The sequence below is a fragment of the Gorilla gorilla genome, chromosome 5 (genome assembly GCF_029281585.2).
Source record: "Gorilla gorilla gorilla isolate KB3781 chromosome 5, NHGRI_mGorGor1-v2.1_pri, whole genome shotgun sequence".
Taxonomy (NCBI): domain Eukaryota; kingdom Metazoa; phylum Chordata; class Mammalia; order Primates; family Hominidae; genus Gorilla; species Gorilla gorilla.
Window position 1 is genome coordinate 109,662,184 of NC_073229.2, and position 15,411 is coordinate 109,677,594.

At 35.6% G+C, this 15,411-nt stretch overlaps 1 protein-coding gene across 21 annotated transcripts in view; it reads right to left on the reverse strand.

The window, feature by feature from the left end:
* Positions 1-3,404: 3,404 nt before the first annotated feature.
* The window catches only part of SNX14 (sorting nexin 14), a 99,957-nt gene continuing 87,950 nt past the window's right edge, over positions 3,405-15,411 (reverse strand). For all 21 annotated transcript variants that reach the window (XM_063707758.1, XM_055391128.2, XM_055391126.2 and 18 more), the window contains 6 exons: positions 12,745-12,868; positions 12,309-12,473; positions 12,039-12,134; positions 5,570-5,661; positions 4,837-4,893; positions 3,405-3,611 (listed from right to left, as the gene is read on the reverse strand). In XM_063707758.1, the coding sequence (XP_063563828.1) occupies positions 3,573-3,611; positions 4,837-4,893; positions 5,570-5,661; positions 12,039-12,134; positions 12,309-12,473; positions 12,745-12,868 (573 nt within the window). In that variant the 3' untranslated portion in view covers positions 3,405-3,572. The remainder of the gene's footprint in view (positions 3,612-4,836; positions 4,894-5,569; positions 5,662-12,038; positions 12,135-12,308; positions 12,474-12,744; positions 12,869-15,411) is intronic.

Here is a 15,411-nt window from a genome sequence, read left to right on the forward strand (position 1 = left end):
AAACCACCATGGCACACGTTTACTTATGTAACAAACCCAAACATCCTGCACATGTACCCCAGAACTTAAAAGTTGAAGAAAAAAAAATTTAATACTTTTAACACAATCTTACAATGTTCTTTATAAATTTCAAAGTGTTTTCTCATATATTTAACTGCATTGTATCTCCCCTAACCAGAAAAACTGACGGCTCTGTTTATGTAAACACATTTAAAAATGTGTTCTTCATGAAGCTCATACACTAGAGGACACACACAAAAATGAATAGAAAGGAATGTGCAAAGTAAATTTTTGAAATAAATCAGGAAGCATACTTTTTAAAGGGATCCCGAGAGTGACTACCTCTGAAAACAAGTTCCTTTCATGGTGCAACGTTGACAAGAACATGCAGACTAGAGATATTAAGTTCAAATTCTAATTTTACCACTCTTTCAAGCCCCCATATCCTCACCTATAAAATAGAAGAAACACTACCTCAGAGTTGCTGTGATGATATATATAAAATGCCTGGCAAATTAAATAGGGATTGTATTTTAGTTCCTTTCCCCTTTCACAATGTGATTTATTAATTTTATATGTACAGACTCATTTGTTTCTTCAGTCTTTTATACATAACATCTTCTAACATCTTCTTTAAATAGAGCTCACCTACTGTTATGGATTGAACTATATCCTCCTAAAATTCATATGCTGAAACCATAAATCCCAATATGACTATATATGAAGATAGAGCCTTTAGGAGGTAATTTAGGTTAAATGAAGTCCGAAGAGTCAGACCGTAATTCAACAGGATTGGTGGCCTTTTAAGAAGTGGAAGAAAGAATAAGATTTATTTTTACCTCTCCACATGTGCACAAGAGGTCATGTGAGCACATATCGAGAAGCCAGCCACCTACAAGCCAAGAGCACAGGCCTCAGTATGGAACCTAATTTGCTGGCACCTTGATCTTAGACTTCCCAGCCTCCGTAACTGTGAGAAGCACATTTCTGTGGTGTAAGCTACCCCTTGCCTAGTGTTTTGTTATGGCAACTCGAGTAGACATGATACACCCACAAATTTTTTCTTATCTTAATAAAGAGAATATCACAATTTAAAGAAGAATAGGTAAGGATGACATAAAAAAGGCTGTAAAATATTTTATTTTTCCAGTTTACCTGTAACATTTTAAATAATAATATTCAAAATGCTATGGATTTAAATGTGAATCGTTTGATCAATTTCCCACCTGCCCCTGAGAAATCAGTAACTGTTTATTAGGGCTTGGTATTAAACCATTGATTCATGGAAACTCATACATATCCTAGAACTTTCAAGTATTTAAAAATATAATAGAACTGCTAAGAAAACCTTTCAAAAAATTTGTAACACCTAACAATCATTTTTTGAAATCTTCAGAAAAATTAATGAATGGTATAATTAAATTTGTTAGTTTTCTAAATTATATTCAGTGTTCTCACATTACCCAGCTTAGTGTCTAATACATGGATGATGCTCAATAAATACTCTGAATAAACACTAGAGCCAATAACCTAATGCAAAATGCTCAGTCTTGACAAACTTGTTTCAAGGATAACTGCACGACATGGTAAGGAATTGCAAAAATTTTGAAACACTGATTCTTTTTTTTTTTTTTTTTATTATACTTTAAGTTTTAGGGTACATGTGCACATTGTGCAGGTTAGTTACATATGTATACATGTGCCATTCTGGTGCGCTGCACCCACTAACTCGTCATCTAGCATTAGGTATATCTCCCAATGCTATCCCTCCTCCCTCCCCCACCCCACAACAATCCCCAGAGTGTGATATTCCCCTTCCTGTGTCCATGTGATCTCATTGTTCAATTCCCACCTATGAGTGAGAATATGCGGTGTTTGGTTTTTTGTTCTTGCGATAGTTTACTGAGAATGATGGTTTCCAATTTCATCCATGTCCCTACAAAGGACATGAACTCATCATTTTTTATGGCTGCATAGTATTCCATGGTGTATATGTGCCACATTTTCTTAATCCAGTCTATCATTGTTGGACATTTGGGTTGGTTCCAAGTCTTTGCTACTGTGAATAATGCCGCAATAAACATACGTGTGCATGTGTCTTTATAGCAGCATGATGTATAGTCCTTTGGGTATATACCCAGTAATGGGATTGCTGGGTCAAATGGTATTTCTAGTTCTAGATAGAAAGCTGAAACTGGATCCCTTCCTTACACCTTATACAAAAATCAATTCAAGATGGATTAAAGATTTAAATGTTAGACCTAAAACCATAAAAACCCTAGAAGAAAACCTAGGCAGTACCGTTCAGGACATAGGCATGGGCAAGGACTTCATGTCCAAAACACCAAAAGCAATGGCAACAAAAGACAAAATTGACAAATGGGATCTAATTAAACTAAAGAGCTTCTGCACAGCAAAAGAAACTACCATCAGAGTGAACAGGCAACCTACAACAAGGGAGAAAATTTTCGCAACCTACTCATCTGACAAAGGGCTAATATCCAGAATCTACAATGAACTCAAACAAATTTACAAGAAAAAAACAAACAACCCCATCAAAAAGTGGGTGAAGGACATGAACAGACACTTCTCAAAAGAAGACATTTATGCAGCCAAAAAACACATGAAAAAATGCTCATCATCACTGGCCATCAGAGAAATGCAAATCAAAACCACTATGAGATATCATCTCACACCAGTTAGAATGGCAATCATTAAAAAGTCAGGAAACAACAGGTGCTGGAGAGGATGTGGAGAAATAGGAACACTTTTACACTGTTGGTGGGACTGTAAACTAGTTCAACCATAGTGGAAGTCAGTGTGGAAACACTGATTCTTTAAAAATAATCTTTTAAGTTAACTTTCAAGAAGTATAAGTAATTCTACATTTTTCTTTTGAAGAGATAACAGACAACAAAAACCAAAAATCTACTTGCCTAAATTGTTTGTATGAGCTTTGGGAATGTATTGATAGTTACAGACAATTCAGTGAAACTTAGAGGCAACCACACAATCACGAATATCTGTAAGTATTCAGTTTTCAAACTGAACAGGGCTACAACCCATCAGACACCCAGAAAGAATAAGGAGAAATCCCTCGTTTATTATTAAAAACTCATATAGGATGTTTTATTTATAGATACACAGTTAACTATGTACAAAATAAAAAAAAGGAAAACCAATCTACTAAAATATATTAACTCTAAGAAAATCAGATCTTATTCCTGTTTCTCCATACTAGGCATAATTATTTTCAAAGCTATACAATACGAAGTTTATCAGTCTTATCTGTTTGCCATAACATCATTATGAATTTTCTCTTTTAAAAATGGCAATAACAAGTGACTTATGTTTTAATAAAATTTGGATCACAGCTAGCAAATGAAAGACTGAGACTCAATCACTTTTAATCATTATTAAGTTTGTGTTAGTCTTTATTAAAAACAAAAAATAACTAAAATTTCAGACAGCGATGTACATAATATATATAAGAATATACCCAAAAAAGTAAATTTCTACCACCCTCGCACAGCAGAAATTTCAATGGGTTATTCTATACCAAATCCAAGTGTTTACATCCAAGATGTCACAGAGGTAACTTCCTTTTGTACCTAAAGTAAAAATAAATCCATTTAATAGAAGACAAGAAGACACAGGTTCATTTGTAAATTGCCTAACAGCTCTAGTGTATTAAAATTCTAACCTAAGACATATATATTGTAAACCAAAATAAATTGGCTGGCATATGGAGTAAGTAATATCTATGTTCTAGATATGAGAAAAAAGGCAACATTTAATGACAGACCTTATGAAGTCTCAAACAGAGCTAAAGGTTTCCTGTTGTTGATTCCCATGAAAATTAAAGATACAAAGTCTGTAACTGCCACTCTGTTTTAATATGCACTTAATATCACAATAACTTGAAAGTTTTTTTTTTTTTTGAGATGGAGTCTCACTCTGTCACCCAGGCTGGAGTCTAACGGCACGATCTCGGCTCACTGCAACCTCCTCCTCCCAGGTTCAAGCAATTCTCCTGTGTCAGCCTCCCGAGTAGGTGGGATTACAGGCACTTGCCACCACACCCAAAAAACTTTTTGTATTTTTAGTACAGACGGGGTTTCACCGTGTTAGCTAGGATAGTCTTGATCCCCTGACCTCGTGATCCCCCCGCCTTGGCCTCCCAAGGTGCTGGGATTACAGGCGTGAGCCACCGTACCCAGTCAACTTGAAAGTTTATAATAAGTAAATAGCCCAAATCTGGTTTCCTCTACTCTACAAAAGTCACACTTCATTGCAATACCACAGCACTGAACAGTTGTTTCATCCAACCAAAAGGATTAGTCAAAAAATAAGACAGAAAATAATGACTTAAACCTTTGCTCAAAACTCAAAATCCTCAAGATTCAACATAATAATAATATGACCATGCTCTAATTTTAGTTCATTTTGTGCTTGGGTTTATATAAAACTTGCTTCAAAAATACTCTAGTTTCTGACTTACACAGCATACAATGGTGCAGATGATAACACTTAGCTTGGCCTATTCTAGTGCTAGGACTTACACTCACTTCTTCCCCTGGAAAGACTATATAGGGTCCCTATCTGCTTGTAATTAAAAAGGGATGAAGTCAAAGCAGAAGCTATTCAATAGCTGTCCCCCAGAATTGTTTGGGCATGTTTAATAAAGAAAATACAAAAGGCAATTTGTTGAGGTTAATTTTTTAAAGAACCACAGAGAACAGAGACAAGGGTTTTCTTACATTTATGTCCCTAATTAAAATAAATGTCAGCATACCATTAAGAAAATCATGAATAAAATTACTGCTTTTCAGTTACCTTATTGAGCTCTGGAAACAGTTCCTGTATCACAATGTCCAATAAAACATAAGTCAGCTAAAGCACCAAAAAAAAAAAAAATAATAAATATTAAGGCACTAAACACAAAAACCATAAAAATGATAAACACAAAATTAAAGATTGTGGTTACCTCTAAGTGGGAAGGCAGGGAATGGGACTGATAATATAAAACAAGCACAAAAGTAGCCTCAGTAGTATCAATAATGTTCTATTCTCAAAATAGGTAATAAGTATACATGTGTTTGCATGAGGACACTTCATTATGCCTCATTAATTCATTTTTATGTTAAATATTTTAATTTTTAAAAAACAAGAACACAAAATCACAACTGTATTGAGACCTCAACAGAATATATAAAGCTTATACATAGTTTACATAAACCATAAACATAAAAATGTTAACTGGTTATTCTATGTGACTTGAATAATGGAATTATCCATTTTTAATTTTTTACTGTATTTCATGAATTTTCTATTCCAAATTTTCTACAATTACTATATATTAATTTTAAGTCAAAATAATTCATCTTATTTAGAAAAAACTGAAACAAAAAGAGTAACTCAAATAAAACTTTTTCTATCTGAATGTTTAAAATTATATTGCCTTGGTTTAGTATAGTGTCATTTATACAACTAATCAGTTACCAGACACCTTACTACGTCATTCACCAAACCTAGCCAGCATGAGTTTACCAGCTTTAATGAGCTTTACCTGCTTGTTGAGTACTGGTTGCTGTAAGCCATCAAACAGAAGTCTAATGCTTTCATACTTGGTTTCTTCACCAATACACTTGACTAACAGATCTAAACAAAAAGGCCAAATGTGAAATAATTTTATATTATAAAGTGACTCACCATTAACTGGATCATAAAGCAAAATCACCACCCTGTTTCCCAGATACTAGGCAAAAACTGCAAATCAATACTCCCCAAACCAGTGTTTCTATAAGAGGCTCCTGGACAAGAGGTTTCTATGGTCAAGTTGACAAATGCAGTGTCATGTATCCCATTTTTGGAGATTCACAATGCACAAGGCATAATGCAAACTCTGAGAAATGCTGCAGTAAAAAAAAAAAAAAATCTGCTAGTTGGAAAATAATACTTATTGTATTACCCCACTAAGGGAAAACAAAACAAATTAAACCCTAAAATGATGTTTGCACATCTGTACATACATGTATAGAAATGCATGGAAAAATGTAAGGATTAACACCCAGTGTAGGATAAGCCGACTTCTACCCAGTGGACAGAAGATAGCTTCTACTTTTTATTCTATATATTTTCATAGTGCTCTTAATATCAGGAAAAAAAAGCTTAATTTTTAAGGCAGACTTTTCTCAGTGAATAAGAACACCTAATTTCTGGACTTTTGCATAAGTTACTATTAACCATCTTACAAACCAATCATTTTGGGAAATATAACAAATATTTAAACACTTATTTAGGGTCCAGTGAGTTCAGATTTGTGTCTGGCTGCATAGATGTCATGTACCACTGATATCAATTCTGTTACCAAGAAAAGTCAATCCTTATTAAGATCTCCACTGAATGCTTCCCTAAGCAGAAAAAAAAGAAGTTATTCTTATATAAACAAGGTACTCAAATATTTATCCTTTTTCCCCTATCATAACTAAACTCCTAGTGTTGGTCATAAAAAATTCTAATGCTAGGAGACAAGGCCAAATTTAATTTACAATAGGCATAGTACATCCTTGGTATTTTCAAGATATGTGGCCCAATACAAATCTTTGTTAATCCTCAAACTCACCAATACTACATGGAATTTCCCAATTAATATGCATGAAACTAATGAACAAATATACGTAATTCTTTCACATCCTTCAGGTGTCACTAAGTAAGAGATGAGGAACAGAGGATAACACAAAGGAATGGTAAGCTTACTCAAGAGCTAAGTTACTCTCCCAAACAGGAGTCTTAAAGTGAATGTGGTTTAGATGACGAGTTAGTGGGTGCAGCTCACCAGCATGGCACATGTATACATATGTAACTAACCTGCACAATGTGCACATGTACCCTAAAACTTAAAGTATAATAAAAAAAAAAGACAAAAAAAAAAGTCAATCACAACAACAACAACAAAAAAAAGTGAATGTGGTTTGAATTTGTTCCTCAACAAAATAACAAATTACTATATTCTCTGGCTCTCCATGTTGTTTCTGAGTATCAAAGCTGAGACTGTTGAAAGTATGAATGCTAAGGGTCATTATATCAGAAAACAGGTAAAAAAAATTATTTCATCATTTGCCTACAGAAAATTTACTCAAAAACAGCTTATGTTCAGTTTTATATTCAGAGCAGATATTTAAGTTAATTATTTTCACAAGGAACAGCAGAACTATTCTAAGGCTAGTTCCTCAATATTAAGAATTCTCTAAGGTTCTGTCCTAAGACCTCTTCTCTTTTTAAAATAAACTTTATTTTTTAAAGTAGTTTTGTGTTCACAATGAAACTGAGCAGAAGGAAGAGATTTCGCATATGTTCCCTGTCTTGTCTCCCCAACTATCAACATCCCCAACAAGAGTGTACATTTGTTACAACTGATAACACACACTGGCACATCATTATTACCCAGAGTCCATAATTTACATTGGAGTTCATTCTTGGTGTTGTACATTCTGTGGGTCTGGACAAATAGATGATGATATGTAACCATCATTATAGAGTAGTTTCATTGCCCCAAAAAATCCTCTCTGCTCTGCCTATTCATCCCTCCCTCCCCTCCAATCCACTGTCTTCTTAGTTTTGCCTTTTCCAAAACATCAGATAGTTGAAAATATACAGTATGCAGTCTTTTCAGATTGGCTTCTTTCGCTTAGTAAGATGAATTTCAGGCTCCTCCATGACTTTTCATGATGTGACAGCTCATTCCTTTATAGCACTGAATATCCCATTGTCTAGAAGTATGAGTTTATTTATCCATTCACCTAAATAAAGAACACCTTGGTTGCTTCCACGTTTTGGCAATTCTGAAGTTGCTATAAACATTCATGTGCAGGTTTCTGGGTGGACATGTTTTCAACTGCTTTGGGTAAATATCAAGAAACATAATTGCCAGATCTCATGGTAAGAGTGTGCTTAGTTTTGTAAGAAACTGCTCACCTGTCTTCCAAAGTGGCTGTACCATTTTGCATGCCCACCAGCAATGAATGAGAATTCCACATGTTCACCAGCAAATGGTGGTGTTGGTGTTCTGGATCTGGGCCATTCTAACAGGTGTGTGGTGGTATCTCATTGTTTTAAATGTGCATTTCCTTGATGACATATGATGTAGAACATCTTTTCATATGCTTATGTGTAATCTTCTTTGGTGAGGTGTCAAGATATTTGGCCAATTTTAAAATCAGGTTGTTTGTGTTCTTATTGTTGAGTTTCAGGATTTCTTGTACATTTTTGGTAACAGTCCTTTATCTGATACGTCTTTTGCAAATATTTTCTCCCAGTCTGTGGCTTCTCTTTTCATTCTTTATAGTGTCTTTCACAAAGCAAAATTTTTAATTTTAATGAAGTAAAGATTATCAATTATTTCTTCTATGGTTCATGCCTTTGGTGTTGCAACTAAGAAGTCATCGCCAAACAGAAGGTCATCTACATTTTCTCTCATGTTATCCTCTAAGTTTTACAGTTTTGCTTTCTACAGTTAGGTCTAAAATGGATTTCTTTTTTGTTTTTGAGATGGAGTTAGGCTGTCACCCAGGCTGGAGTGCAATGGCGCTATCTCAGCTCACCACAACCTCTGCCTCCCAAGTTCAAGCAATTCTCCTGCCTCAGCTTCCCGAGTGGCTGGGATTACAGGTGCCTGCCACCATGCCTGGCTAATTTTTGTAGTTTTAGTAGAGATGGGGTTTCACCATCTTGGCCAGGCTGGTCTTGAACTCCTGACCCAGGTGATCCACACACCTCAGCCTCCCAAAGTGCTGGGATTACAGGTGTGAGCCACCATGCCCAGTCTATAATTGATTTTGAGTTTAGTTTTTGTGAAGGGTGTAAGGTCTGTGTTTAGATTTTTTTTTTTTTTTTTTTTGCATGTGGATGTCCAGTTGTTCCAGCACCATCTGTTGAAAAGACTATCTTTTCTTCATTGTATTGCCTTTGCAACTTTGTCAAAGATCAGTTAACATTATTTATGTGGGTCTATATTTGGGCTCTCTGTTTAGTTCCATCCATCCATTTGTCTGTTCTTTTGCTAATATCACACTTTCTTGATTACTGTAGCTTTATAGTATGCCTTGAAGAAAAGTAGTGTCAATCCTGTGACTTTGTTGTTCTCAATCAATATTGAGTTGGCTATTCTGGGTCTTTTTGCCTCTCCATATAAACTTTAAAATGTTTGTCAATACCCACAAAACAACTTACTGGGATTTGGATTGGGACTGCATTGAATCTATAGACGAAGTTCAGAAGAACAGACATCTTGAAAACAGAGTATTCCTATCCACATAAAATCTCTCTCCATTTATTTAGTTCTTTGATTTCTTTAATTAAAGTTTTACAATTTTTCTCATATAAATCTTGTGCATATTTTGTTAGATTACTAGCCAAGTATTCCACTTTTGGGGGTGCTAATGCAAATGGTATTTTTTTTAATTTCAAATACCACTTGCTCACTGATGGTATACACGAAAAGTAACTGAATTTTGTGTATTAACCTTATATCCTACAACCCTGCTAAAATTGCTTATTATTTCCAGGAGCGTTTTTGTCAATTTTTGGATATTCTACATAGACAATCATGTCATCTGTAAACAAAGACAGTTTTATTTCTTTCTTCCCAATCAGTATGCTCTTTATTTCCTTTTCTTGTCTTACTGCACTAACTAGGACTTCGAGTACAATGTTGAAAGCAGTAGTGAGAGCATGCCTTGTTCCTCATCTTAGTGGGATAGCTTTTAAGTTTTTCATCAAGTGTGATGTTAGCTATTGGTGTTTTTGTAGATATTCTTTATCAAGTTGAGGATGTTCCCCTCTCTTCCTAGTTTGCTGAGATCATAAGTGGGAGTTAGATTTTGTCAAATGCTTTTTCTGCATCTACTGTTATGATCATGATTTTTCTTCTTTAGCCTGCTGATGTGATGATGGACTACCTTAATTGACTTTTGAATGAATGCTGAACCAGCCTTGAATACTTGGTGTATAATTCTAACATCCCTGCCATATCTGACTCTGGTTCTGATACTTGCTCTTTCTCGTCAAACTGTTTTTTCTTGCCTTTAATATGTCTTGTAATTTTTTTCTTGATAGCTGGACATGACGCACAAGTTAAGAGGAACTGCTGCAAACAGGCCTTTAGTAATGTGGTGATAAAATATGGAGGGAGAGGAAGGGTTCTATAGTCCTAGGAGGGGGTCTCAATCTTTTAGTGAGCTTGTACCACTGAACTGTGAACTTCACACATGTTTCTCAGGCCCCCCTGACCCCCTTGCCTAGGACAAGATGGCTAGAGTGTATTGGAGTTGGGTATTTCCCTTCTTCCATGTGGAAGGCCAGGGCTGGCTAGAGTTGGTTCTTTCCCTTCCATCAGGTCAGTCAGGCTCTGGTCACTTTCTACTGAGGGTAGGGCCTTGTCAAGAACAGAATGCCCTGACTGATGTATTTCAAAATGGTTCCCTTCTGGCCCCCTTGCCAGAAGCTCATGGGGATTTTTCTCCAATATTCACTGTGGGATCTTGGTCAAGGCCCTGGAGGTAAAACTCACAAAAAAAGTGTGGATGGGCTGGGCACGGTGGCTCACACCTGTAACCCCAGCACTTTTGAAGGCCGAGGCGGGTGGATCACCTGAGGTCAGGAGTTTGAGACCAGCCTGACCAACAAGGGGAAACCCCATCTCCACTAAAAATACAAAAATTAGCCAGGCGTGGTGGCGCAGGACTATAGTCCCAGCTGCTCGGGAGGCTGAGACAGGAGAACTGCTTGAACCCAGGAGGTGGAGGTTGCGGTGAGCAGAGATCGTGTCATTTCACTCCAGCCTTGGCGACACAGTGGGGCTCTGTCTCAAAAAAAAAAAAAATGTGGATGGGTAACCCCATGACTTGGTTCCCCTGGAGTTTTTAATCTCTTAAAAAGAGATTTAAAAGGCTGTAGCAATTTGTCAGTTATAGTTCAGGTTTCCCTAGCTCAGCACTGGCTTCTCCAGGGGTTTTGAGTTCATGGGTTTCTGCTGCAGCTAGCTATGATTCTCTCCAACCTGGGGGGCAGTGGCTTGCCGTATGACCTCATTCTCTGGTGAATCTAAGAGTTGTTTAGTTTTTTTAGTTCATTCAGGTTTTTGCTTGTTACTAGGATGGAGTGATGATGGCCAGGTTCTTGTGTGCCAGACCAGAACTGGAAGTCACCCTTTTCTCTTCTTACTCCATACTTTCTCCCTATGCTTTAGTATCTACTCACACATGGCTCCCATATCTCTACTAATCTATCCTATACCACCTTTTCTCCAACTTTTGAACCTCGGTGTCTAAGTGTTTAACAGACACTTCCTCCTGAGTAATTTATAGGCACTTCTCATTCAAAATGTTCTAAACTAAGAATCATCTGCTTTGATCCCTTGACATTTCTTCCTTGTTATTTCCCATCACAGTTAAGAGGTTACTACCACTCATTTCCTTAGTGGCCCAAACCTACCAACTTTACAGAAGAGGTGACCATCCTCCTCCTTTGTGATATCTCTGTAACTTGAAAATGCCTCTATTATCACATGTATGTTTTGTCTATATGCCTGTCTTCCTGCTAGACTGACCTACTCAAGTACATTTTTTATATGCCTTGCATTTTGCATAGTGCCTGGAATATGGAAGGTGCTCAATAAATTTGGAATGAATGAATTCTGATCTTTTATCATACACACTAGTAAGCTATTCTTATGGTGTCGTGGACACAGGCCTTCAATTGTCCCACATGTCACTTTGACCAGTCTGACTATAAGTTATTTTTGAATGAATCTGGCTATTATGTGAGTAGAAACAGCCTTGCCTTAAAGTCCTAATATCTTAGTCTTAGTGCTAACATCTGAAAGAATTATTTAACTAGTGTGTTAATTTTAACTGATCTTTGCAACTATTTGTAAAATGAAAACTCACAGTAAAAACTAGCTTCAATAATTACTATACATTGTGACCTCAACGGACTGCTAATCTATATGAAATTAAGTTACTTCTTAAATATTACACCTGGAATGTAATTCATCATTTCTTCAAAAGTCTGTTTTGCTCCTTTTTGCTTATCTTGGAGAGAGCGAGGTTCAGTGTTTTCACAGAATATAGCATCTAAAAAAGAGTAAAAAGAAATATTTCTGGAATTTTCATCTATTTATACACAAAGGATTTCCTCATAGTAGAAATACTAATAAACCAAAGCAAAACAAGATTTCTTCCTCTTTAGATTCAATTAAAATCATAGAGTACACAAAATATGAAACAAACACATTAGAAAATACAAACCTCTGAGAAGTGTTATGAGTGAGACCAAACGGTGCTCCTGAAATAGCTGTTCTAGTTTACACTGAAGATAGTAATCAGTATACATTTCCAGGGTGTTTTTAAAGAGGATTCGAGTTCCCATTAAGAGATGATGAAGCCAGTCAGGAACCTGGAAAACTACCCGTCCTGAGAAAGGATCAAATGGGATACCTCATTGTTCCAGATGAATTGGTATTTTTGAAATTTGCCAATGTAGAAAACACAAATGACCATGGTCAATATTTTATTTGTAAACACTAGCAACTTTAATATGATCAAGGCCAATCGTATTGAATTATTATAAAAGGTATCTTCAATTAAAAAGACAGTTATGATGGGGCAATACTCAAGATCATTATTTGCATCACAGAAGAAGTAAGATGAATGAAAAACAAGTCTTAAACCACTTAGATCTTACCTACATACATCAGGTAATCATAGACTCCTTCTACAGTCATCACCTCCATAAAATAATTCTGATTTTGCTTTCTCTCTGTATTTTCAGCACGGTTTGCATTATTTTTAAACAGATCATTGAAAAGCTAAAATAAAAGTTGGAATAATAAAGAGATATATAGTTTATTACATCTGCTGACAATAATCAATAAGGATGAAGTGTCACACAGCAAAGGCATTTAAACTTTTTCCAATCAAAACAGAATATTAGATAGGTTAATATATGCTTCTAAAATTCCCCATTTATGCCCCGAATTGCAATAAAAAATACATGTTCCCCGAAAATACTACATAAAAACTAAAATATTCATTTTAGTTACAGTAGATAATTCATTATCCATTAAAGACCCCTTTGTTTTTACATACCACAAAAGCAAAGTAACATAAAAAGATGTACAAATATATTATTGATAGCTAACTTTAAAACTAACATGATTTAGGCCAGGCGCAGTGGCTCACGCCTGTAATCTCAGCACTTTGGAAGACGGAGGCAGGCAGATCACCTGAGCTCGCAAGTTTGAAATCGGCTTGTCCAACATGGTGAAACCCCATCTCTACTAAAAATACAAAAAAATTAGCCAGGTGTAGTGATGCGTGCCTGTAGTCCCAGCTACTTGGGAGGCTGAGGCAGGAGAATAGTTTGAACCTGGGAGGCAGAGATAACAGTGAGCCGAAATCGTGCCACTGCACTCCAGCCTGGGTGACAGAGCAAGACCGTCAAAAAAAAAAAACAAAAAAAGAAACACTAACATGATTTAAAGATTATAAATCACTATAAGTAGAGGTAAAAATCCAGCGTTAGGTGGAATTTATTTGGACAATATTCAAAGCCCACAAAGGCCTAATCAATGTTGGAGGGGGGGACTAAAACAAGATATTAAGAATTAATGGTTGCAGTGAGCCAGAGACTGCACCACTGCACTCCAGCCTGGGTGACAGATTGAGACTCTGTGAAAAGGGAGAAAGAGGGGAGGGGAGAGGGAAGAGAAGTAAGGAGACTGTGGAGGAAAGTGTATTCGATTTTACCTGAAGATGAATTTTTTAAAAGCCTCCTAGAAAAGTATCCTGAGAACAAAGACCATATATTCTATTGGCTCTTATGTCAGATATTATTAACGCAGACGCATAAACTTAAAACATTTTTCCCCAACCCAAAAAATAGGAAAAGGGCTCTCCCTTCTGATATACTATTCCCTCTACTCTTTTAAATTTTCAGTGTAATTTTTTTTTTCACTAAAAAACAGTGATATTATATAGTAAGTCTGGAAAACAGGGGAAAAACAACTCAATTTTGTTTTCCTCTGTATTTTCAGCACGGTTTGCATTATTTTTAAGCAGAAATCTAAAATAAAAGTTGGAATAATAAAGAGATATACAGTTTATTACATCTGTTGACAATAATCACTAAGGCTAAATAAAGTGACACAGAGCAAAGGGGCATTTAAACTTTTAAATTAAAACTCAACCACCTAATAGCGTTACTATTAAACTTTTGTATATTAACTTGTACTCTCTATATACATAGCCACAAATCAATGAGGTTCAAAAAATATCACATCCTACTTTTTCATTTAGCACTGTATTAAATATCTTTATGTTGCTTTATAGTTTTCATAAGCACAATTTCATCTGCTGCAAAACACTCCTTGAATAGATGTTCCTTAAAATAATCATTCCTACAATGTTAGAATTTCATGTTGTTTCCAATTTTTCACTTATGTAAACAATATTTTAATAAACACCTTTACATGTTATAAGCTCTTCTCTTATTTTTCTCCCTGACAAATTCCTAGCATTCAGGTCAGGAGGTCAAAGAGCATAAACACCTGATTTATTTTGTTACACAGTATCAATTTATTTCCCAAAAGGTTGGGCCCATTTACTAGTCACCAGGAAAGTAAATATCCAGTTTGACCAAACTTTCATAAATTATTTTGCAAACATATTCCCTATGTACTAAAATTCACACACCAGTATAATTCCTCTTTCCCTATGTTTAGCCTGGTTAATCCTCTGAAATCATACCCATTAGGTCTTTCATATTTCATCATTCACAAAAGTATGCATATATAGTGAAGGCCACCAAGAAAAGAATTTCATAAGAATCTCTCACATCTTTTCAAGCAGTTTTGAATATCAATCTCAATAATCCTGAGGGAGAAGACAAATATTACTAAGACTGATTGATGAACTACACTATGTCTGTTTCTTAGGAGGCAGAGCTATTACTGAGGAGGGCTGAAGACTTACTCTAAGAGACACTTAAGATGCCTGAGCAGAGGAGAGGAGTTAGGGCCCATATCTCAATTTCTTCTCTTGAATATTTTAACATTTTTATTTTATAATGATGTTTAATGGAATTTTTGTGTTCAATAAAGATAAATGTAAGGATCAAGGAAAGCAAAATGTGCATTAATATTGACAAACTACAAACAAAATAACGTAAGCCAAATTTTCAGCCACTATATTCTTCAGAGCACTAGATAAGTTATCTTCTCCTGCTCTTCCCGACCTGTGTGTGCATTTACTATTCAAGAATCTTAAGTACCAACCAGGGTTTTATAATGCAATAAATCTGCTTTGCTGGAAAACATCTGCAGCTAATAGTAAATCATTATTTAAAATGATA